Source organism: Euprymna scolopes, chromosome 41, assembly GCF_053919585.1.
Source record: "Euprymna scolopes isolate OS-2025 chromosome 41, ASM5391958v1, whole genome shotgun sequence".
Classification (NCBI taxonomy): Eukaryota; Metazoa; Mollusca; class Cephalopoda; order Sepiida; family Sepiolidae; genus Euprymna; species Euprymna scolopes.
In genome coordinates this window covers 19,183,263-19,209,918 of record NC_136522.1, presented here as the reverse complement: position 1 = coordinate 19,209,918, position 26,656 = coordinate 19,183,263, and the positions used below count along the sequence as shown (strand labels likewise).

Here is a 26,656-nt window from a genome sequence, read left to right as displayed (position 1 = left end):
TTCTATGTTATTGGTGCATAGAATCAGAAGTCCGTTTGTTGTTGAAAAAAAAGAAAAGACATACTGATGAAGTGTATCTTTGAAATATATTTATAATTTTTTTTTACATGGGGGTCACCACTTATCAAGGCCTGGAGGCCACTCCGGGATAAGGGTTATTGCATGTACAGTAATCAATGAGATAGTATTGTAATAATCATTAGTATTGGAGATTTGATAGTGTGTCTTACTTAAGAGGGCAGTTTGTCAGGAATTTGTTTATGTTGGACTTGAAGACATCCAAGTTGTAGTCAGGTGGGAAACAGGCAAATGGAAGAGAGTTCCACAGTCGTGAACTTCTGAGAAAGAAGCTCTGCTCATGGAATCTACGTTTGGATTTAGGCACAGATAAAGAGTGGGGAAAATTATTGACAATAGTTTCAGCCAGACTGGTGTTTCTTGTGAAAGATTGGTGAGGGGGAGGGGGGGCGAGAGATTGGAGCTCAGACGAGCACTTGCCATGGGAATAATGATAAAACAAAGACAGGCTCGCAACGTCTCTTCTGTGGGAGAGAGGCTGCAGGGAAGAGAAAAGGGCATCCCCCACTAAACCACAAAGTCTATTTTGTACTCTGTCAAGGCAAGATAGGCTGTTTTTAGCAGCTCCTGCCCAGATGTGGCAGCAGTACTCCATCCTTGGGTGTACCTGGCTTTTATATAGGTAGAGAATTGCATCAGTAGTGAGATATCTTCTGGAGCAGTAGAAGGATCCCACCATTTTCCCAGTGTCCTTGGCAACAGACCTGATGTATGTGTTCCATTTCAGATCAGGAGTAAAGGTCAAACCCAGAATCTTGTCAAAACATGGAGCCTCCCCAAGAAGAGAGCCATCCATTTCAATTGATGCCAGATGGGGATCAGTGTTGATGATGTAAAGATAGAAGCTTGGTTTTGGATGCATTGAAAGTGACCAGCCACCTCTTCCCCCACTGTACCACATGCTCAAGATCAGAGGAGAGAGAATTAGAGAGAACTTTGTCATTTACGGCCTTTGATGTGTTGCCATAGATGGTCATGTCATCAGCATAGATGTCAACGAATGAATTATGTGTTTTGGGAGATCATTGATGTAGATCAGGAAGAGAGTTGGGCCCAGGATGGACCCGTGGGGGACTCCAGCATTAATACTGTGGGCCTCTGATTTCTGCCCATCAACCACTACTCTTATGAACCTATCAGAGAGAAATGATTTAATGATTGAGAAAACATTTCCAGTGATACCGTAGCTGGAAATCTTGTGAAGTAGGCCATTATGCCATATTTCAAACAAAATGTTTATTTTGTAATAATGCGTTGTTTTGGCTTCAAACGTATATAATAAATATTTATTTTAATCAAACTCAACCAGCGCTTCTACCAAGGAACACAAACCCTAACGTAGTCTTTTTTGTTTGTTTTTATTTATTTTTTTTTTTTTTTTTTTTTTTTTTTTTTTTTGCAAGCATCAAAATTAACATGCACTTGATGTACTCTGTCTTAGATTGCTTTGGCAGTGTGCCAACACTTGATTCTATGGATGATTTCTCCAACATTGAAGTGGGAAGGAGAGAACGAGTTGATGATCCTGGGGTTGAGGACTTCACTGATGAAGAAACTGACTCCGATTCTAAAATGTATGAATCAGACAAAGGATTTCATTCTGGTGATGTAATTTGGGCCAAATATGTGACAATTACGATATATTTTTGACTGTTGTCAATTAACCCTTATCCTCAAGTTGCCTCCAGTCCTTGATAAGTGGTTATTCCTTTGTAAAAAAAAATTTAAAGAAAACCAAACGTTTAATTTAATTGTTCAAGGATCTTTGTAAGAGAATCTTGGTTGAAAGAGCATTTTGTTTTAGTCTATCATTCCCATATTTAAAAGAGCATTGTCTTTGGTCTGTCGCACCCATGTTTGAAAGAGCATTGTCTTTGGTCTGTCGCACCCATGTTTGAAAGAGCATTGTCTTTGCCCTGTCACGCCCATGTGTTTGAAAGGGCATTGTCTTTGGCCTGTCGCACCCATGTTTGAAAGGGCATTTTCTTTGGCCTATTACGCCCATGTTTGAAATGGTATGGGGGGGGGGTCATGCTTGCATTTGAATAGTATTCTTAGGTGCATACTCAAATTTATAATTGTTTCCAACTGTACTGCACCTTTAGCTGACAGCCTTTGTCCAAACACATATGCTGTGATTCTTCATCATTTTTGTTTAATTAGTTATGTACTTGTGGTCGCCAAGCATTAAGCCATGGTTCTCAGTTTACATAATAAAGACAATGCAGACATTGGATGTGTGTGTGTTGTTAGGGTCTTGTTGCTTATGTCTCTAAATAAATCCCTAAATAAATCTCGACTCTCAATTTAAGCTAAGACTGCTGTCTCTTGTCCTTCACCCTAAGCATATTCCACTATTGGCTGTCCCTGTGGTAGTTATCATTTTGCTAACAGCCAATATCTAGATTTTTTTTTTTTGCCAGAAACTAGGAATTTTTGTTTTTGTAAAAATCCCCCCCTCCCGGGTTCTCTATTTTCACCTCCCACTCTCTACCACAGCTATTAACAGCTAATTGTTATGGCCTTACTGATCTGTGGAATGTAATGGCCATTTTTTAATGTCTATTTTAATGTCTTATTTTAATGTCAAAATTTTCTTAATGTCATTTTTATTTAATGTTTTTTTTCCCCTTTTAATATTCTTTTAATGTCTTTTTTATTTTTAATGGTTTTTTAATCTCATTTCTTTATAGCTGATCTCTCTTGGTGGTCCTAGGGGGGGGGGTGACATTCCATACTGTGACATTTTATATAGGTCCTCTCCATCTGTTGTCTATCAGTCTGTCAATCTTTAAGTTCAAAGTAGCATTTTCCTCGGTCTGTCATGCTTAAGTTTAAAACAACATTTTTAATAGCCTAGATTGAATGAAAGTATGTTAAGAATATCACAGGAATGTCAGTTCGATTTTTTAACAGTATTTCGTTTTTTTTTTTTGTTTTGTTTTTTTATCTAAACATGGATTTATATTTAAATTATTATAGCCTTCCATTAATGAAAGTTCTCTGATTTTTTGGTTGAAATATACTTTTGGATAATTCCAAAGGCTTACTTTATTTTTTCATTATTTGGCTGTACTTTCTTTTCTTTTTTGATACTTGTGCAAATTTTGAACTGGATGTATCAGTCTGCTCAGCTTTAACCAGCACATGACGTCGACCACTTGGATTTGTTTGTAATCTGACGTAAGACTGCAAGCAATGAGCAGACATTTGGATAAATATTGGAAAAAAAAAAAAAAAAAAACAGTCACATGGAAAGCATGGAGATTAACAACATTGAATTTATTAATGTTAAAAAGAATGCATTTTGCTATTTAGATGCAATTCCAGGAATGCAGTGGAATTATCCATTGTAGTTAGAAATAACTATAAAAAATATTAGATCAGAGGAATAATGAACAATTAAGGAAGGTTCTTTGTGTTACCAGAAAAACGTGTTGGAGTCATATGTAATGTCCACATGAATTCTGTTCACATTCTGACATCACAAAGAAATATACATTCGATATATACTATATACAGTTAAGTTAGGGTTCGAAATCAGTTGGAGTCGAGAGTTAGAAGAGTTGGCAGTTGAGGAGAGAGAGAGTTAGCCTAAGCCCCTTTCGGAAGGAGGCAGAAAGGAGAAGACAGAATGTAGAAATCTAACAGACATCGAATTCCCACCATTCGCATCACCAGCTGGAATAGATGTCTTCATGTTATTTGTAAGCCTTTGTCTTTGTCGTTATTTCAACTTTTTTTTTTTTTTTTTTTTTTTTACATAGGCATTACCACATTATCAAGGCCCAGAGGCCACTCAAGGATAAGGGTTAAAGAGTGTACTGTAGAAATTGGTCAATATAGTAATAATTAGTAATGAAAATTTGGTAAATTTGATAACTTATATGGAACGGCTCATCAAGAACTTATTAACTTTAGACTTGAACACAACCATATTGTAGTCAGCCGGAAAGCAGGAAAACGGAAGACAATTCCACAGGCGTGCAGTTCTAAGAAAGAAGCTTTGTTCATGGAATCAACGTTTAGGTTTAGGTACAGATAAAGAGTGGGGGAAATTATTGATAGTGTTTACAGCTAGACGAGTGTTTCTTGTGAAAGTTTGGCGAGGGGGGGGCCATAGATTGAAGCTCAGTTGAACACTTTCCATGAAAATAACGATACATCAGAGACAAACTCGCAACATCTCTTCTGTGAGATAGAGGTTGCAGGGAGGAGAAAAGGACATCTCCTACGAGGCTACGAAGTCTATTTTGAACTCTATCAAACTCTATCAAACTGCAAGGTAATGTGTTTTTGCCTTCGTCTTGTAAAAGAACTTTACCATAAATCCCTTCCAAAGTGTTAACTGTATTCCCTCACCAATAATGAATTCCCATCCATGTTCAAAGAACAATCCCATGTGCATCTCTTCACATTTTTCAGTCTCCTATTATTAAATATTGTTGTTGTCAATGTGTACTCCATTATAAACGACGTCTCATCTTCCCATTATGAACTTCCCCAAGTAATTATCTCCTCATCGTCGCTGTGTAACTCTTTATATAAACGTCACGTCCCCGTTATACTACATAGAGAGAGGCTCTATAAATGAAAGGTGTGGCTGGAGGTGCACAAACCTAAGACCAAATAAGACGCATAATTTGTTTTGAAAAAAAACTTGTTTACTAAACATGAGCAAAAATTAAAGCAAAAAAATACAAAAAGATGATTATAGTAAACCCTCCTCCCATCCACCGGCAAAAAAAATGTTTACCACAAAACATTAAATGAATAATAAAACAGAATTACATAAGGTCGTTTTGTTTTTTTACAAGTTTCATTTTTCTGTTTCGTACCGGCCCTGTCGGTGGGGCATTAGAATACACCGACTGCCCCCCTGCAGAGGGTAAAAGTCCCTCAATGGGGGTCCTGGATATGACCTTAAACTATATCCAGTGGTGAGGCTCCAGCTTGTGGGCTTTGGGGAGTTTGGAGCCACCCTTTAATTACCATTGCTCCCAGGTCCACTCTGACCCGGAGTGGTAGTACCTGTTAGGGTTCCAACTATGGGTTAAATAGAAACCGACTTGAAAACCACAAATATATTCTATTAAAAATTTTTTCTTCGAAATCTTTGGATTCGGCATTAAATAACCCGAAAAGGGTTGATATGCCGTAAAACAACCAACCAACCAATCTGTTTCGTACCGTTAAGATTTGATCAATAGCAACGCTATGCATAATCAAATGATTGATATCATGTTCTGGGCAAAGCCGAATGGACCCTTAGATACATCCGGTTACATAATCTGCACAAGTACTTTTTCTTTTTTCTACCTCTCGTGCTTTATCTTTCTCTTTTCTGTTTTTCTCTTTTCCTCTTCTCCTCTCCATTTTGTTAGATGATTTTTATCTACACATCATCATCATCATGAATCGCATTTACAAATTGGTGCAGATTGCCAACCCACGCGAGTTATTTTTCACCATTCCTTCCGATCCAGAGCAAGTTGGTTGATGGGCACCTAACTGTTGAGATGTCCGATCAAAAACATTTTCTCTTCACCTTCTCCTTGGCTTTCAACTGCCTCTTTTGCCTTCTAACATACCCTCAAAGCATAACTTTGACAAGTCTGTGGTTGATCGTTTGACATAGCCAAAAAGTTTAAGGGGTTTACTTTTGATTTTATCAAATAGAGGGGGTACGGAAGTAGTTTGACAAAGGGTGGATATTTTTTTTTTTTGATCAAGCGATGTCCTATAATGAAACGCATTACACGATTTTGAAACACCTCAATACGATTGGCTAGTTGTTTAGTCTGTGATACAATCAAGGCCATATAAAACTACTGGGAGGACATGAATTTAATAAACTTTTAGCTTAACCTTTATCGGCTCTCTTTGTGATTTTAAGAATGAGGACTGTGTTTTTGGAAAGCCACCAAACCCAGCCCGATTCTGTGTTTCAGTTTCGTCTTGTGATCACTGAAGAAAGTCAGTTTATGCCCTAAATAAATGTATTAGTTGACCTTTTTTAATGGGTTTACTGCGAACAGTCATGTTTAGATTAAACTGTGATTTAACTGTAGACATACATTGTTTTCTCTGGGTTTATTTCTAATCCTAACTCTTTTGCATTCTTTACTAATACGTTTACAAAAACTTGGAGTTTGTGTGCATTCATTAACAAGAGTGATGTCCTCAGCATATGAGAGGTTGAAGAGGATTTGTCCACCTATAGAAAAACTGCTTTGGCAAGTCTCTTCTGTCTTTAGTGTAACAGCAGCTCGTGCAACAACGAACACGATTGCTAAAAGCCTATATCCTTACTTGACAGCCACTTAAAATTTTGAAATTCTGAGTTGAAATTAATTGGAGTGGTTTACAAAAATGTCAAAAATAAATAATCCAACTGTAACTTGTATAAAAAAAAATGTTTTGTTTGGTTCCTTTGTTCTATGGCATATCAAGCCTTTTTGCATTATTTAATGTTCAATCCAGTAATTTGGCCAAAAGTTTTTGTGTTTCAAGCTTACATCTTCAAATATTTATTCATGCAGTTTGATTGTTTGGGAGAAAAAAATTTTTGTTTTTGATCTTGTTTTTGCAGGACATGATTGAGTTTTGCAAAGCAAGTAGAAAAAACATTAACATCAGTTATTTTTATTATTGGCATGAATTATTGAGATGAGTAATTTGTATATTTATTTATTTGAGGACTTTTATTCTCGTCTTCATAGTTGTTGTTTCAAAATATTTCGGCCAACTATTCCTCTAGCCTTCAGGGCCCGTGGTGCAATGGATAGAGAGAGGCTTTGAATCTCTACGGCTCCAGGTGAGCATTTGTCTGAAGATAGCAGTTTCAATCCTGGCCAGAGGACTAGTTGGCCAAAATGTGAGACAACTATTGAAAGATAGTAATTATTGAGGATACAGTTAAGAGACTGCATTCCTATTCCATTGCAGTTAACCACCTAAAGAAGGCCATAGGATGAGTTGGCCGAAACGTGAAAATGAGGATAAGTCTGCAGATAAATAAATATATAACATTAATATTTTTTTTCTTTTTTTGTTAGGAAGTCAGTATCTTCAGACAGCCTGATCTGCTAGTACCAGATATATTAAACGAGATGCCATGTTTGCTTAGTGTTTGGCAATAGTAATCAAATACTCCGCAAATAGGAATGTAATCAGCCAATCAAAGCACTATAAGAAATAAGTTCCTAAACTGAAGGAGCTATCTGTATTTACTGAAGGGCAGTCACAGAATATGGAAACGGAACAATGCCATACTGAGCTGAAAACTGTATACAATGGAGAAGCCCCAGTGATTAATGTGAAAGTGGTAGTAGATTTTTTTGAGTGAGTAAAAGTTATGCCAACTTTCTCTAAGTATAACTTTTGTGAGAGTCAGGTTGGCTGGAATTAATATAGGAAAATCTGAAATCGAATGTTAGTGACTGCTGATTTCTGGAAAACCTGCATCAGTTATTAGAAGATATGATTGAAATTATATGCACTGCTTGTGTCTATAGTGACTGAAATTAGAGATGAAAAATCAACTTAATTTTATTATCTATAGTAGATATGGTTTTATTAGTTATATCATTAACACCTCGTCTAAGTTGTCTTTAGTTGTGTTTTGCACTGTCTTTCCACACACACACATTGATTTTAGTTTTTATTGATTACTAGGAGGCTGCCCGGCATGGTTTGGTCATAAAATATGCTTCAATATATTTTAATTTATGTAGATTTCTTATTATTGAGCCAATTCTCTATATTGTACCCAACATATAGTAGTGGTTTCAATGGTTTAAATAAATTAATGACTTGCATGCCGTCAGTTAGAATCAAAACCAAAACATTTAGCTCTCCAATACTGTTCATTACCATATGACCTAATAGATATACAAAAACTCTAAAAATTAAGTTTGACGTAAAAATGTATATTTTATGCATGCATAGAGAAGCACTTTAAGTCAACTTACGCCTGCCAAGTCCCAATTTTTCAATTTTGATCCATTACTATTTTTACTGGCTAAAACCCAAATCGAATTTGTTCCACAGGTACAAATCTCTATATATCAAATTTTAGGTCTGTAGACCAAAAATTGACAGTAGTTTGGTAAAGACCATTCCACACTGGTACAGACAACTTATATATATCTTTATTAGAATAGCAAAATTATAAAATGATGAGAAAGAAGTGAACCATAATTGGATGTTATAAAACAAATAAGTCGTTTTCTTTTTTTTTCTTAAATCACGAAATGTAATAAAACCCAAAGCGCTTCGGGTTTTATTACATTTCGTGATTTATTTTTTTTTAATCGACTTATTTATTTTATAACATCCAAATATTGTTCATTTTTATTGGGGGGGGGGGGTATTATATTTCATGATTTTTTTTTTTTTTTTTTTTTTTTTTTTTTTTTTTATCGACTTATTTATCTTTATTGTGAGAGTTCTTTAACTTCCTCGGGTGTTTCAAGCCATTAGTGACTGGTCACCAGCTTGTCCCCTCTCGACTGCCTCTCCCAAACTCTGACTCTTGAATAACTAAAACCCAAGTGTACCAAAGCATCTCCTTTCTCATGACATAACACGTATCACTCATGACCATCACATGATGTCTGTCACATATTCTTGTTTATCTATCAACGTATCAATACTAAAATTCTTGACTTGCTTCTAAATTCCACTCTATCAAATTAACATTCCAACGTTAACAATCTATTTTACAAACATACGTTCAGGTCACTCAGCGTTGTCCTGGAACCAACAATGCAACATATATAGATTTTATTTATTTTGTCAGGTTGGGACATATCCTCTGCAAACATGGCTGAAGCAATGGAGCGGGCACAGGTACTTGACTATAACCTACAAGAACAGCTTCGTCCTTACCTCACAGGTATCCGACCCCGGCCCTCCATCTACATACCAGATTTTATAGCGGCAAACCAAGAGGATCGCGCAAATAATGTCCTCACTGGCACAAAACAGATGATGCTAGAACAAGTGAGACGAGATATTCGAGATTTTAAAGAGTCCAGCGGAGTCGACAAAATCATAGTCCTGTGGACGGCAAATACGGAAAGGTTTTCAGATGTCCAAGCTGGACTCAACGACACTTCCGAAACTTTGCTGAACAGTATCCGGAATAACGAATCTGAAGTCTCTCCATCTACATTGTTTGCTGTTGCCAGTATTCTCGAGGGGGTAAGTATATAAAGCTTTGGACAGATATCTTCAATTTCATTAACCAGCTGGTGTTAAGGAGTGTGTTAGTGATGAGACACAAATATGAAGAAATAAATGGATGAAAACGATTTCTTAGAAATCCATAATAATAAATGATTGATTAACAATTTATTATGAAATGAGGAGGGTTTTTTGTCCTCTGTTTGTCATATTCGCATTTCCATCGATGTAACCTCCGACCTTCTTCAAGTGTATCTTGTCAAACTCAGGAATGTTTCTGTCAAATTTGGGAATCTGGACAGAATTTCAAACAGAATCCTTTTGTTTACTTTACGGGAGGCAGGGGGGGGGTAGCATGCTTTCGTTCCATCAACCATGACTGGATAGAAGTCCTAAGTAATTCATATTTGTATTTTTTAGTCACCCACATTGAGAATTGAACCTTCAACCTTCAGGAGAATATTAGTTTTATAATTAATTTTTTTTAAATATCCTGGCTACTGCACCACAGTTCCGTTCGAAATTTCACCCAGATTCCCGAGTTTGACAGAAACCTTCCCAAGTTCGATAGAAATAGTTTGATGAGATACACCTGAAGGTCGAAGGTTACATCAACCGAAATCTTGTGAAAATGGCACTCAAGATGAGAACAGTAATCCGAATAATTCAATTAATACAGATAATCAATCCTCGTCTAAAAAATTCAGAAACCTCTGTTGTGATGTTTATTTTGAACGTTCTTCCATTATAATCAGAGGCAGACAAATCCTACACCAATCTCTCACCAAGGGCAGATAAATCTTCCTTCAAAATGTCTTTTGGTAAGAGATATTTTGGTGCACAACAGTTTTCTTGCTTTAAACCTAGAAATATTAAAATATTATGGGTGGCTTATTTATCCATTTAACACAATCAATCGAAATGTCTTCATGGAAATTGTTGTGAAGTGGGATGTATATGCGAGACACAAATATTAAATAAATGGATGAAAGCGATTCTACAGAGATCAACAGTATAAAATGACTTTCCAATCAAAGGAATTACTATGATGATGGATTAATCATCTGGAGCTTAGCAAAGCTTAGCAAAGCTCCAGATGATTAATCCATCATTTGCTATGATTGGTCAATTTATTTGTGCACTGTCATAGAAACATTTTTTTTCTGCTGTAAATAAAAAAAAAAATACTCAATAAAATTAAGTGATTTTTTTTTTTTTTTTTTTTTTTTTTTTTTTTTTTTGAGATCTTCAGTCCAAAACGGATACGTACAATTTAACTTTTTTCGATATTTTCATTTTTTAATGTTTTGATTAAACTGTACAAATACCAATTTTAGGATACAAGAGTTATCTCCCTTCAAACAAAGACTTATTAAAGACTAGTGTACACTTGTGGTGTGGTCCTTGGCCTAGGTAGAAACATTTTGGGACGACTATAATGTCAAGAACCACTTCAACATTTAATATGAATTGGGTATAAAAATTATTTTATAGTGAAGGAAGAAAAAACAAGGCCGATAGCCATTAGTCGCGTGCTCTAATATAATGAATGAATGCGTGAATGTAGGATTGACATGAAATTCTTAAAGATAAACTAAAATGACCGAAAAATGGGCTGAATGACTTAAATAAATAAAAAGTAAATGACTTTAATGAACTTAAGGATGAATTGAATGATCTTAAGAATGACTTGAATGCTTAAAAAATAACTGGAATCCTTCAAAAACAACTTGAATGATCTGGAGAATGACTTGAATGGCTTTGAGACTGACTGGTTGTAAAGTGGGTGATCATTTTACATTAAATTAATACAGAAAAGTGATCCCCCACTTTATATCACTAAGTTACAAACATAAGTACAGCATGTAGTAAGAACAGATACTACACTTTTGGCCAAGAAAAGCTTAAAAAGCTAAGAACAGCATCTATTAACAACAGACCTTTGATCTTAACCAAAAAGGCCAAGCACAAAAGTGTTACGGACAGACCGACCGACAGTGACTTATAGAGTCGCTTGCACGCGACTAAAAATGTATGGAGAGAGAGAGAGAGAGGCATGCATATAAAATGGAAATAAATGAAACATTTTAAAGAATAGAAGAGTCACCAGTTAGCACTTGTTAATAAAACAAAGTTCATTAATGAAAAAGGTGAAAAAACAAAATTTTATAACAGAACATTTTTATGCAAGAGATAAGAATGTTTTTTGGTTTCTTTGCTTTTTTAATTAGTAAATGTTCTTAGTGCGAATGCATATTTGGTGAAGAAGGTTGGTCACAAGACTTAAAAGTGTATAGTCCAATATGTTAATGTGTGTGTGTGAGTAGTTTTTGGCAGCGTGACATTGTGTGTTTGTGTATGTTGGGTTACCTTGTTCTTGTTAGTGTGTGCACAGGTGTAACAGTTTGTTTCTGTTCGTCTGATTGTCACTGATATGCAAGAATGTGTGGGTGATATGAAACGAGCTGGTATGCAAGTCATTGAATCCTTTCTAATGCATAATGCAACTAGCATCCTGCCTCCACTGGCCAAAGGCACGGGATGGGGAGTGGGGTCTGTTCTAGGTCTTTTTGTGCGGTCAGCTGTTGAAGTCTTTGCTGATTTATTGACCTGTCTTTCTAGGAGTTTCTGAGTTTGCACACACTTATTTTCACAAAAATTTGTTACTTTTTGGGGTTTGAGACAATTTCATTTGTTAAAAATACTTAACACATTCCTGTAAAACTTGCTTTTGGAAGTGATGAAGAAAGCCAATTCCAGTGAAATGGAGTAAGATAGAGAGTAGCAATTAGAACCATTTGTTCTTTAGCATTTATTTAAATCGCTTCACGATTGATTCGTTATAAACCTTCTGCCAAAACTGACAAGGGGAAAAAAATTATGCTTCTAAATATTTTTGTTTACTAGCCAAATAGAAAAGTTACTAGCCAAACACATGATTTTTTAAATATGACCTCTTCGTTCTATGACGAGTATATGCATCATAAAAATTTTGCTGTATTTTTTTTTTTTTTTTTTTTTTTTTTTTTAAGTGTAATTCTAAATATGCACCAAATTTTATGTTGAAACTTGAAAATATAAACATTCAAGTTTCTTCAGATTTTTTTTTTTTTTTTTTTTTTAACAGTTAAGTGGCGATATACCTTGTTAGGGATGAATGTGAATTAAAAAAAAGTTCTATTAAGCCTTTTTTTTTTTTTTTTTTTTTTTTTTTTTACAAGGGAGTCACCACTTATCAATGTCCGGAAGCCACTCGGGGATAAGGGTGAATGTGTGTACAGTAATCAATGGGATAGTATCGTAGTAATCATCAGTATGGGAGATTTGATACAGTGTCTTACTTAAGGGGGCGGTTCATCAGGAATTTGTTTATGTTGAACTTGAAGACATCCAGGTTGTAGTCAGGTGGGAAACAGGCAAATGGAACAGAGTTCCACAGGCATGCACTTCTAAGAAAGAAGCTTTGTTCATCGAATCTACGTTTGGATTTAGGCACAGATAAAGAGTGGGGAAAATATTTGACAGTGGTTTCAGCTAGACGGGTGTTTATCATGAAGTCATTTGACTTTTATCGTTTTATTTAAAAAAAAAAAAAAAAATCAAGACATTTTTTTGTTCAGTAATGAGCTTTGGAAGATTATTGTTTAAAAAAAGTCACCAAACGATAAGAATTTTATTATTTCTAGTCGCCACATGAAAAAAAAATCACTCTAAAATGCGACCGTTTCACTTACAATATAAAGTCCTGAAAAAAAAAAAAAAACATTTCAAACTGAAAAGAAAAAATTTATAATTGAAGGAATTACTGTAAAGGAAAATGAAATTGTCTGTTGCTAAGCCAATTTCAGTAGCATCCCCTATTCTGAATTTCCCTGTTAATTATGTTATTTGGTCTGTGCAGAGACAGATAACCTTGCCTTGATCTTTCTCACCAAAAGCAAATAAATCTAATTTTAAAATGTCTCTTGGCAAGGAAGACAATTTGGTACTTTAATAGGGTACTTGTATAGTTTAATCAAGATATTAAAAAATGAAAATATCGAAAAAAAAAAGTTGAAATTGTACGTATTCGTTATGGAATGTAGTTCTCTGAAAAAAAAATTTTCACTTAATTTCATCAAATAGTTTTTGTTTTTTGTTTTTTTGCTTTTTACAACAAAAAAATAATTTATGATACCGAGCAAAGGTTTGATTTTTAGGAAGAAAACCTAGTATTAAAAGTGGGGAGGGAGTGTCGGCGCTTTAAACTGAATTATCTCCCTGTGGCGTGTTTTAAAAAAATCAAAATGTCTACCTTCAACGCACTATCATAAAAACGTGTTTTTTCCGCTGTAAAAAAAAAACAAAAAAACTACTCAATAAAATTAAGTGAAATTTTTTTTTTTTTTTTTTTTTTGGAGATCTTCAGTTCAAAATGTATACGTACAAAATAACCTTTTTTTCGATATCTTCATTTTTTAATGTCTTGATTAAACTGTACAAGTGCCTTCAATAGGGGGATCAAATATGGTTGTTAAGAAATGAAAAAACAAAATGCAACAGACTTTTGAGGAAAAAATAAATATCAGTCACAGAAAATTATAGAAATTCATCTGGAAATTTTTGTTTTTAGAAGAAAAAAATTCAACTTTTAGCCATACACTGAATATTACAAATATGATCATGAAGTGATTTGCCAAAGCGGTTTTTCTGTAGGTGGACAAATTCTCTCCAATCTCTCCTACACTGATGACATTGCACTTGTTAATGAATCCACACATAAACTTAAAGGTTTTGTTAATATATTAGCAAAGATTGCAAAGGAGATGAGACTAGAAATAAACCTAGACAAAACAGAATGTATGTCTACAGCTAAATCACAGTTTAATCTAAACATTACTATTCACAGTAAACCCATCAAACAGGTCAACCATTTCATTTATTTAGGGCATAAACCGACTTTCTCCAGTAATCACGAGACAACATTGAAACACAGAATCAGGCTGAGTTGAGCGGCTTTTCAAAAACGCAGCACCATTCTAAAATCAAAAAATGTACCAATAACAGTTAAAGTAAATGTTATGTCTTCCCAGTAGTTTTATATAACCTTGATTGTATCGCATGGACTAAACAGCTAGCGGTCCTGGATATGACCTTAAACTATATCTGATGGTGAGGCCCCAGCTTGTGAACTTTGGGGAGTGTGGAGCCACCCTTTAATTGCCATTGCTCCCAGGTCCACTCTGACCCAGAGTGGTAGTACCTGTTAGGGTCACAATTATGGGTTAAATAGAAACTGACTTGAAAAAAAAAAATCCATTAAAAGATTTTTTTCTTCAAAATCACTGGATTCGGCATTAAATAACCTGAAAAGGGTTGATATGCTGTAAAATAAAAACAACCAACCAAATAAACAACTAGCCAATTGCATTGAGGTGTTTCAGAATCACATAATGCTTTTCATTATGGGATATCGCCTGATCGAAAAATCGTCAAACTACTTTACCCATTCTTTTTGATGAAATCAAAAGTAAAATCCTTCAACTTTTTGGCCATGTCAAATGATTAACCTGTCAAAGTTATGCTTTGAGGGTATGTTAGACGGTAAGAAGTAGAGGAAAGCCAAAGAGAAGGTGGAGAGAGAATGTTTTTAATTGGACATCTCTCAACAGTTGGTCATCCATCAACCAACTTGCCTTGGGTCGGAAGGAACGGGGAAAAATTAGTCATGTGAGTTTGTAATTCACACCAAGCGGAAGATGTGACTCATGATGATCATGATATACAAGGGAGATAATTCCTTTTTTTATTTGACCCCTTCTCAAAGGAAATGATTCATTTTTTTTTTTTTTTTTTTTAATTTTATGACAATTTCCCTTGACTTTTATAATAATGCATCAAACTTGGAGCAGTTTGTCTTTGTGGTTTATTCTATTAATTTCATTCAATTTCAGTTTGGAACTGGCCTCAGGCCTTCAATATTGACTATCTCTCAATTTTAGGCTTCAAAAGACTCATTTTGTAATTCAAGGTAATGAAAAAGCTGACATGGCTGCCAAGAACTCACTAAAACTTAATATAAGTAATATGAAAATTCCACTCTCAGACTACAAACAACTAAGTAATAATTTCATTATGAAGAAATGGCAACAATGGAATAACTGTCAAAATAACAAACATTTCAAAATCAAACGTAAACTAAAAGAATGACTGCCAGAAAATCATGCAAGGAGGAAGTGGTTTTGTCCCGCATTCACATAGGACACACATGCACATGACCCACTCCTGCTAAAAAAAAAACCTGCAGAATGTTTGGCATGCCAAGAACCCCTTTACGGTAAAACACTGACTACCTTTCCTTATCTCCAAGAATATTTTTTACCTCTTAGTGATTTTGGCCTTTTGTTAGTGGTTGCTATTTGACCGCCCAGAAATTAATTTTTCTATATTTATATATGTATATATGTGTATGTATATATGTGTGTGTGAGTGTATATATATATATATATATATATATATATATATATATATATATATATATATATAATGTATGTGTTTTATTATTCCAAATTCCAGGATGTTCATTTCTTTCAGCATGTTAAAATGTTCAATTTTTGACAGCAACTGTTTCATAGCACAGAAACAATTATAATTGTCAACTTTTTAATATATATATATATATATATATATATATATATATATATATATATATATATATATATATATATATATATACGCACACTAGAATCAGATTTAATAACCACAAATTTAACATCAAACATCCTACTTTAAAATCGCTAAACATTTCAACCAAGTATATGAACATGCACTCACTGCCACTGGCCATGATTGCCATAGTTGTTGCTTGATCCACTAAGACCAGCAACAAAAGGAGTTATCTCTCCCAAACAAAACCCACAATTTCAATTTATAAACAACTAATGCTTGTTATTGATAGTACAATGGGTACTTGCCTCTCTAAGGTTGAATGGCAGACTTGCAAAATGAGTTTCGTTTGACCAGACCAAAACACAAGTCTCATTAACACGGTCATTCAGCTAAAAGCCTCAAGAACTCAACCTGTCCAAAGAAGCAAAACCAACTCAACTGTTTGGCAACTCTCAGAAAAATCAACTGCCGCTCTCAAACATTCAGCTCCAACTCCCACTCTTGCACCTTCTCTTCCTCTGGAGGAATGGCTATGATTGTCTCCTCTTTCCATCTCCTAGAATCTTTTCACCCCTGATTAATTCTGAACTTTTGTCAGCAGTCACAATTCAATCACTCGGAGGTTAACCAGAAGATAACGTCCACATGATCTCTATTCATACAGATTAATCTGGATTCCATCTTGGAAAATTACTTTTTCTCACAAAGGCCAATCCCAGCATGACTCTCCTAATTTATTTATTCAAACAAAAGAAATATATCTTGGATGATCAGACTCTGTGTCTCTCTCTTCTCTTGGCCAAACATTTGTCTATTGTTATTTATCACAGTAGCCCTTTACACTTGAGTGACAATTTGCAATTTTTTAGTTTGGAGGTAAAAAAAAAATTTTTATTTTTTTTTATTTTATTTTCTTTTTTTTAATAAAATACTTACTGAGAAAACAGAATTAACTTACCTGCTCATTTAGAATGCTTGCTGGCAAAGCTCATCAAAAAGAAATCGTCGAGCAGATTTAGATAACTGAAAATGGAATTATCAAAGACAAAAAGATGCGTGTTGATATTGGTGATCTAAACAAATGCATTTTAGGTGAAAAGATTATTACGTACTTACCTATCATGGCAAAATTAGTATAAATTCCTAAAATTACAAAAACTGACGCAGTAGAAAAATAATTTTGTAATTTATTTATCGAATTTTAATGGATGTTTATGTTTACGAGATCAAGGGGGAGGTAACTGCAGTTGATAAGTTCTGGACAAGAATCGTTTTTTTTTTTCTTGTTTGTAAAGTAGACTTGTTTTCAAGTCAGTGTGAAATTGGTACGAAAACATAGCATAGAAAGAAAGAATCAAATTCTTTTAAAAAAAACAAAAAAACAAAGGGTTTTTATTATTTCATTATTTCTAGTCGCCACGTGAAAAAAAATCATTCTACAATGTGACTGCTTCACTCACAACATAAGGCCCTGAAAATAATAACAGAAAGCATAAAGTTTGACAGCATAGAAAAAAGAAGAGTTGAAAGTTCTTTAGGTGTCGTAGGTCTGTCAGCAAGTATATTCAGGTGAAAATCGTCTATGTTGGAACGTCCTGTAGACAAGAACAGGGAGAGACAGAAAAGATGTCTTTTTTCAATGCTTGCCAGATTCTTTCTGCTGACCAAAGGAGCTAAAAGAAAATTCCTTAGGGGACAGATGGAATCAATGCAGCCTGCAAGCTGATTGGTCAGTGTGTGGTTAAATTGTTTAGCATGGACATTAAGAAAATGGTTATAGTTAGCGAATGTATTTCATAATTTTTGGCATGTCTGTTGTCGGAAAATCAGTTCCTTAACTTTTATTGTTCTTCGGTATTTCTGTTGTGAAACAATTTATTGAAATAAAATATAAGAAAAGGCCATTATTGAAAAATATACAATAAAAATTAACAAAATTTGTCTTTATTTGCACTTTTAATAACAAAATTAAAAATGTTTCTATTTTATTTGAACTTTTATAAATATGTTTATGAAATTATAAAATACATTTGGGGGGGGGTATAAAATTTAAAAACAAGTTTGTTTTTTTTATTTGAATTTGTAATAAATATAGGTTCATGAAAGTATAAAAATGAAATTATTAAAAGCAAAATTTCAAACAAAAAAACTGATTTGCCTTGTAACCTAACCGCTTCTGGTAGCCATGGAAGTAACAGAGTATTTTATTTTATTTAGGATTGCTACACCACCCCCTGCTTAGAAAAAATTATTTCTATTTTTAAGTCAAGGTGTATCACGTGACCTATATTCTTACGGTAATACCAATGCTAGATTTAAACAAATACATGATGGATGGTAAGTAATTGTTTGAATAACCAAAATATTCCATTGGCTTCTTTCCAGTGTACATACATCAACGGCTCCCCACAAAACACGTTTGTTCCTGGAGTCATTGAATTGGCAGAAAAAAAGAAAGTTTTCATTGGTGGAGATGATTTCAAATCTGGCCAAACGAAAGTGAAATCGGTTTTGGTTGATTTTCTCGTCAGTGCCGGAATCAAGCCAGTATCTGTGGTTAGTTATAACCATTTGGGTAACAATGATGGCAAAAATCTCTCAGCACCCAAGACATTCCGTTCCAAAGAGGTAAGATTTGTAAAGTATTGCTACTATGTAAGTAAATGACTAGACAAAATCAAACCATAAATCTCTCTCTTTTTTTTTCTTTTTTCCTTTTCTATTTCCCTATTCTATTTTCGTTTTTCCCTATTCTATTTCCCTTTTTTCCTATTCTATTTCCCTTTTTTCCTATTCTATTTCCCTTTTTTCCTATTCTGTTTTCCTTTATTCCTATTCTGTTTTCCTTTATTCCTATTCTGTTTTCCTTTATTCCTATTCCGTTTTCCTTTATTCCTATTCCGTTTTCCTTTATTCCTATTCCGTTTTCCTTTATTCCTATTCCGTTTTCCTTTATTCCTATTCCGTTTTCCTTTATTCCTATTCCGTTTTCCTTTATTCCTATTCCGTTTTCCTTTATTCCTATTCCCTTTCCCATTTTCCTTTTTCCATTTTCCTTTTTCCATTTTCCTTTTTCCCTTTTCCTTTTTCCCTTTTCTATTTTCCTTTTTCCCTTTTCTATTTTCCTTTTTCCCTTTTCTATTTTCCTTTTTCCCTTTTCTATTTTCCTTTTTCCCTTTTCTATTTTCCTTTTTCCCTTTTCTATTTTCCTTTTTCCCTTTTCTATTTTCCTTTTTCCCTTTTCTATTTTCCTTTTTCCCTTTTCCTTTTTCCCTTTTCCTTTTTCCCTTTTCTATTTTCCCTTTTCTATTTTCCCTTTTCTATTTTCCCTTTTCTATTTTCCCTTTTCTATTTTCCTTTTTCCCTTTTTCTTTTTCCCTTTTTCCATTTTCCAGTTTCCCTTTTTCCATTTTCCCTTTTCCTTTTTCCCTTTTCTATTTTCCTTTTTCCCTTTTCCTTTTTCTATTTTCCCCTTTTCTATTTTTCCCTTTTCTATTTTTCCCTTTTTCCATTTTCCCCTTTTCCCTTTTCTATTTTTCCCTTTTCCATTTTCCCCTTTTCCCTTTTCTATTTTTCCCTTTTCTATTTTCCCCTTTTCCCTTTTCTATTTTCCCCTTTTCTATTTTCCCCTTTTCCCTTTTCCATTTCCTCTGTTCCTTTTCCTCTTTGTTCCTTTTCCTCTTTGTTCCTTTTTGATCTCATTAAAAACTGTCCCACAGAAAATGTTAACTGCTGAATAGCTATTGCTTACAATCCCCGCATGTGCATTAAGCTTTTTCGTATAAAAAAAAGAAGCCAACAGACTCGCAGTAAATAAAACACTGTCCCGCACTCAAAGTTCATGTCATTAACTCGTCAAAAACGGGCACCTGCCAGGTCGCACGTTTTTTTTTGTTTTTTTTTTTCACAATTTACTATTTTCCAACTGCGCATCAAGGCTTCGTTGTTGTTGTTTTTTTTTGTTTGTTTTTTTTTTGTTTTTTTTTTAAACAACCAACTATTTTTCTTTTCATTTACCAAAAAACACACACACCTAGAAACACCCGGGCAACACTGGGTACTCCCCGCTAGTCTTAAATAATTCAATTATAAAGGAAGGTAACTACCATTTTTGGAAAATGATACTCAAATAGAAAAATAAAGAAAACTTTTATTGTTCAAACCCCTGCCCACTCTTTTTGCTGATGAGGAAACTTTGTTTTATAAAGTCAAATGATAAAATTATTATTCAAGACTGTCTCAATAAAAATATTGTTTCCGAAACGATCGTAAAATTTATTGATTTTGTTTGTTCTTCCTTGTGAAACCGATTTTTAATTTCTAATTTTAATCATAAATTATCAACCATTTTACTATATATATATATATATATATATATATATATATATATATATATATAGTGGTAATAAGTTATGAAAATATATATGGCAATTAAGCTTAATTGCCATATATATTTTCAGAAGTTACTACCTAGCTCTACCTATGTATTAAACACTGTTGAACTAAATACTGAAAAATTTACGCATAAAATTATATGTTCATATATTAATTTATGTAATTAAATAAAGTAATCATTCATTCATTCATATATATATATATATATATATATATATATATATATATATATATATATACACACACACACTCACACATGTATATATATATATATATATATAGACACACACACACACTCACATATATATATATATATATATATATATATATATATATATATATATATACTGTCAAGAATTGTATAAGTCAACTGAATTAAAGGAATAAGTTATAAGATGGTCAACATCATGAATTTTGGAATATAACTTTTTGTCATTTGTGTGTGTGTGTGTTTATTTTACAACCTCAAAATATAAACTTAGCCCATCACAATTGTTTCTGCAGACAGGAATTCTGTCTCTTTCTTCAGATGGTAAAAATCAAAATGAGAAAGGAAGAGGATATGATTTTTTGGAGGACACAAGTGGATATTAGGAAAACAAGAGAAATACAGAAAGTGAGAGAGAGAGAAAAAAAAATATAATTATCAAAAAAAAAAAAAAATTATATAAAGAAGAGATAGATATGTGCCATGGCAAAATCAGTTGAATTAAAAACCAAAATGAGATGGGTGTGGGTTAACATATATAAAATTAGTTTAAATGTGTCAACAAGGCAGATGTTGTTTGAGATGGGAGTGGTTTATATAAAGTGAACATTTTTTCAGAAATATTTATCACTGCCGCAAAAAATCATATCCTCTTTCCTTCTCATTTTGACTTTTACCATCTGAAGAAACAGACAGCATTTCTCTGCCTGCGGAGACAATTGTAGTGGAATAAGTTTATATTTTGAGGTTGTAAAATAAAAAAAATAAATAAAAAATTTTCTGCTCTACTAACATATTGAGCACTTTTTCTGTTTTTTACCACTTATACCTCTAAGTAATATAAATATATATATATATATATATATATATATATATTTGTTGATTTATTTATTTATAAGCGATTCTGTGGTATTTTTTCTTTTCACTTCTTGAATGCTTTAAACGGAGAAGTTATCTGCCCTTTGTTTATATTCTAGTCGCCGCCACATTTTTGGGACGTATTATTTGTAATTAATTTATTATTTAAAAATTTATTTAAATGTTTTTACATGCATAAAATGAAGTTATCTATAGACATGCACATTTGAAATTTTGAAACCTGCATGTCTATAGATAACTTACTTTTATGCACAAAAATATTTAAATAAATTTTTAAATAATAAAATATATGCATATATATGTATATGTGAGGGTAGCTCCAAAAGTAAATTTTTTTTTTTTTTTTTTTTTACTAAAAAATATGAAGAACTACAAAGATGAGCGATACCATTAAAACGAGTGACCTTTTGTGCGCCAGAATTTATTTTTCTACATCGTCACCACCATTCTAAATGCACTTTTTCCAGAAATTTAGTGACGCCTCTCTGCTTCTGATGCACGTTCATGACGATGGTTACTTTCTTAAGAGTGTCACACTGAATATCTACAACAGAAAGATGAAACTTTCAGGTCATGAAAGCACACGTTCAATCATCATAACAATGCAAATTTCCCCTCTGATCCATTCAGGTGGAACAAAAAAAATAGGAAGTATTACTTTTGGAACATCCTTTGTATAAGTAAATTTATGATTTATGTATTAAATAAGTTAATGAAAATTAATCTGACTGGATTGAAACTCTTGAGTCAATCTCACAGTCTGTGCCAGTATTCATTGTGCTACCCAAGCCCCCAATTTAAAGAATGTATTGATTGATGCTTATATGTGCTTTTCCTTTTTTTATTTTTTTTATTTTATTTATTTTTTTTTTTTTTTTACAGATCTCAAAGAGTAACGTGATTGACGACATGGTGAAAGCCAATCGGCTTCTCTACAAGGAAAATGAGCACCCTGATCACATGGTCGTCATTAAGTATGTGCCTTACGTTGGGGACAGCAAGAGAGCTATGGATGAGTACACATCGGAGATCATGATGGGCGGACACAACACTATGGTCATCCATAACACCTGCGAAGACTCACTGTTAGCAACACCACTCATGATTGACCTTGTCGTCCTGGCTGAGCTGTGTCAAAGAATCAAATTTAAGGTTGGCGCCGACCAGAGTTATCAAGGCTTCAATTCTGTATTGTCGATTCTCAGCTATCTCTGTAAAGCCCCCCTCGTTCCTAATAACACGCCGTTGGTCAACTCTCTTTTCCGACAGAGGGCATGTATTGAAAACATCTTCCGGGCGTGTATCGGCCTTTCTCCACTCAACCACATGATGTTGGAATATAAACACCAGAACATTAATCTTTCACAGAATAATGGTCTAATATCTGTGTTTTCCAAGAAAGAGGCAATCGACTCCAAGAATGTGATAAAAACTAGCAATGGAGTTCAGGGTAGTAGTGATAGTGAAGGGGAAAAATAAGAATATAGAAGAGGTGGGGGGAGGAGGGGCGCAGGGGGATGGTTGGAGGGGGTTTGTATTTTACATTTATCAGAGTAGTACTGATAGTGAAGAGGAGAAATAAGAATATAGAAAAGATGAGGGGGGGGGGGTAAGCGTAAGGAGGTGGTTGGAAGGGGGTATTTTACATTTACAAGATTCATTAGAAATTTATTTTATTTAAGATTCGATATGTAAGCAAGATGAATAACAAAGCAAGTGTAGATTGAAAGCAGGTGAAAAGAATGGAATTAGCCTGACACTGTATCTGACCTCGCCGAAATCCTGTGCCTTTCCGAATGCAAGGAAAATACATTCTCATATTGATCAAGAAAAAAATTTTCTATTTAGAAAAATATATGATAGAAATAAAATATGATATGATAGAAATAAAATACAATATTAAAATAAATAAAATAATAGAAAAAAATTTAAGATAATAATAAAATGAAAACATTTTAAATAAATAGAATAAAAAATATGGTAAAACAATTTTTTAATAAAATAATTAAATAAAGATGAAGAAAATAAAGCAATTTTAATGAAACAATTAACTGAAATAATTGAATAAAAAATAAATTAATAAAAAAAGATGGAGATTCCTAGAACAATAGAAAAGTCAACAACCTTTTTGCCGAATGCAAGAAACCACATTTTCACATTGATCAAAACAAATTTTCAATATAGAAAAATATAATATTTAAAAAAAAAAATGGAATAATAGGATAAAAAAAATTAACAAGTTTATAAATTGAAAATATTTTAAATAAATTGAGAATATGTTAAATAAAATGAAAATGTTAAATAAAATGAAAATATTTTAAATAAGATAGAATAAACATAAATAAAACAATTTTAATAAAATAAAAATAATTAAATAAAATCATTGATTAAAAAAAATTAATTAAAAATAACATGGAGATTCCTAGAAATCTCCTTTTTAATTAATTTTTTTTTTCAATTAAGTACGCAAGTCTTTTATATTACAACATCTTTGAATTTTCCTTTTTAGAAAAGAAAATTTAATTAAATAAAATAATAATAAAATTTAAAATAATGGGATAAAATAAATTAAAATGGAGATTCCTCTGACCATATATAAGTCAATAACCTTTTTTTTATACTGCATCGTTTTTGATTATTACGGTCTTTTCCTTTTAGATTACATAGAAACCAAAGATTTGCATTTTGCCTTTTTTTTTTTTTTATCTAAAACTCACCAGAAAGATTCATATAAAACTTGTTTCAAAAGCATAAATTCAACGGAAACTTTTACATTTCATGCAGTGATGAATTTATCGTCCATAACTGTTTACTGATTATATCAGCGATGGGGTATTTCTCCACTTTTTAGTGGAATTTTTTGTTAGATCCAGAAAAAAAGCTGACAGCTGCCAAATCAATATTTTTCTTTGCTGTTTAGCTGGATTTTATTTTGTTCTCTTTCTTCCTCTTGATTTATCTTTCTTTCCCTTTTCTTTTTTTTTCTTTCTTTTTTTCTTGCCTTGCTCTGCCTTTTTTTCTCCTCTTAGGACAATTCTCTCTGAAAACTGAAAATGTTAATTTTACCATGAAGGCTAAAGCTTCCAAGAAATTCATAAAAAGGGTAGGGAAGTTAGACGACTCTTGTTTCATGAACAAAAGATTTCCTGCACGCATGTACACTCAGTGTTTTTCTCTTAATTTTTATTTTCGAAGTTGAAACTAATTGAAGTTGTTCAGGAGAAATCTTGTTTTTTTTTTTTGTTTTTGTTTTTTTTTTGCACTGCTCTCTCCATATGCGTGCATACACAGGGGAACAGGCTGTGGCTCCCAATGTAGGGCAATTCATCTCAATTTCAGCCTTTTTGTCGCATCCCTGTTATATTATTAACTTACCAACAATTTTTCTCTTTTTTAAATGAATCCATGATATTTAGTACAAGTATATACTCTACAATGTTTACTTTCTTGAGGGTAAGTAATAGTCAGATGAAAAAAAAGGGAAAAAAAATTTTTTTTCTCTTTCCTTCCTTATTTCTGGCCCCAAAAATACTTATCAGATTATATTGTTTTTTGGGGATTTTTTTTTTATAGATATCTTTGAAAAAATACCTGTACCTGCACCCAGGAGGTTTTGTTTTTGGTTGAGTGTTAATTTATAAAAATATTCTTTAAATCAAATTTCAGTGAAAATTACCATGAGTCACTACAATAAATCTATTGTTTTAGTCTAAAAATAAAAAAGGCCTCATCAGGCGACAATAAACCTTTGGCCTTGCTCAAGGCCAGTCATTTAATGGAAATGAAAACTGAATATCTGAAACGGAAAAAAAGTTTTGCAGGCCGTTTTTTGAAAATTATGCGTCTAGACATGCGTGATTTTTTTAAGGAGGGGGAAACTGGTTTAATCAGTTATAACAAAGGTACCTTTCGTTACTTAAATTATATCAGAATGCCTACATACATTAGGTGTCATGAAATGAAGAAATATTAAGTATTTTAATATATTCATAAATAAAATGCAGTTTAAATTTCTAGGGATATTAAGTTCAATATATCGTAGACTTGCAACACTGGAAAATTCATAATTACAAAAGGCCGTTAACTATATAACGGTGAAAAATAAGCAAGAAACAGTAACTTAAATTATTAAATAGAAAACGGGGATTGTCATCTGTTTACCATGGTGCTGTTTCGGAAGTTTAAAAATGAGAGAGCTGGCTCTCCAGTGGCAAATAATTTCCCAATAGCAAAATGTAGACATAATTCAGTTACTATTTTACTAATATAAAGTGATATATGTGTATGTATGTATGTATATATATATATATATATATAACTACTTCATTTACTCACATAAAATTAATATACGAAAGTATAGATTTATGCGTAAAATTTAAGTATTTACTTCAAAAGTGCTCAATACGTAGGTAGAACTAGTTAGTAATTTATAAAATATATATGGCGATTAAGCTACACTGAATATTCGGCGTTTCATCCACTCTAGGACTCCTCAGGCTTATACATAGGTATTTTTTGTTTCACTTGAAATTCAATATTTTTTTGTTTGTATAATATAGAAACACCATTATTATTATTATCTCTGAAGAGTCCTAGAGTGGATGAAACGCCAAATATTCAGTGTAGCTTAATCGCCATATATATTTTATAATATATATATATATATATATATATATATATATATATAATAAATGAACTAGAAAAAATTTTTATTAATAAAGTAAAACTATCGAGAGAAAACGCTCTGAGGAGCAATTCATAAATTAAAGATACAAAATAAAGTTACATATAATTATTATATTATCAGATCAATAAGGATGAGTCAGAAAAAAAAATGGAAAAAAAATGGAAAATAACTCCTTTAGGCCATCACATTTTAAAGCTAAATGCTTCCCATAAGGAGAAAAGCTGACATTACACAAGGATAAGTGTAAAAAAAGATAAAACCGACTTAAGAACAATTAGATTAGATATGAAAAAAAGTAGGGGATAAAATAATGGGGATTAATAAAGAAATACTGAAAAGTAGGAATAGGCGAGGAATATAAGGAAATGGAGAAAAACATAAGAAGGAAACAAAAAATATAAAGAGTTTAAGTCGAGGCAAGAAAGAAAAAAAATCCTAAGCTTTATCAACAGAACTTATTTCCCCTGTCAATTTTTTTTTTCCTTTTTTAGCATAATATAGTGATTTTTCTTCCTTTTAACAAATTTCTTTTATCATTAAGTTATTTTTCTACCTTACTGTTTTTCATAATT

At 32.8% G+C, this 26,656-nt stretch overlaps 1 protein-coding gene across 2 annotated transcripts in view; it reads left to right on the top strand.

The window, feature by feature from the left end:
• Positions 1-22,967, top strand: part of LOC145266384 (inositol-3-phosphate synthase-like) — a 94,869-nt gene extending 71,902 nt beyond the window's left edge. For both annotated transcript variants that reach the window (XM_080122017.1, XM_080122016.1), the window contains exons 4-6: positions 8,882-9,285; positions 18,301-18,543; positions 22,280-22,967. In XM_080122017.1, coding sequence (XP_079978143.1) covers positions 8,882-9,285; positions 18,301-18,543; positions 22,280-22,876 — 1,244 coding nt within the window. In that variant the 3' untranslated portion in view covers positions 22,877-22,967. The remainder of the gene's footprint in view (positions 1-8,881; positions 9,286-18,300; positions 18,544-22,279) is intronic.
• The last annotated feature ends 3,689 nt before the right edge of the window (positions 22,968-26,656 follow it).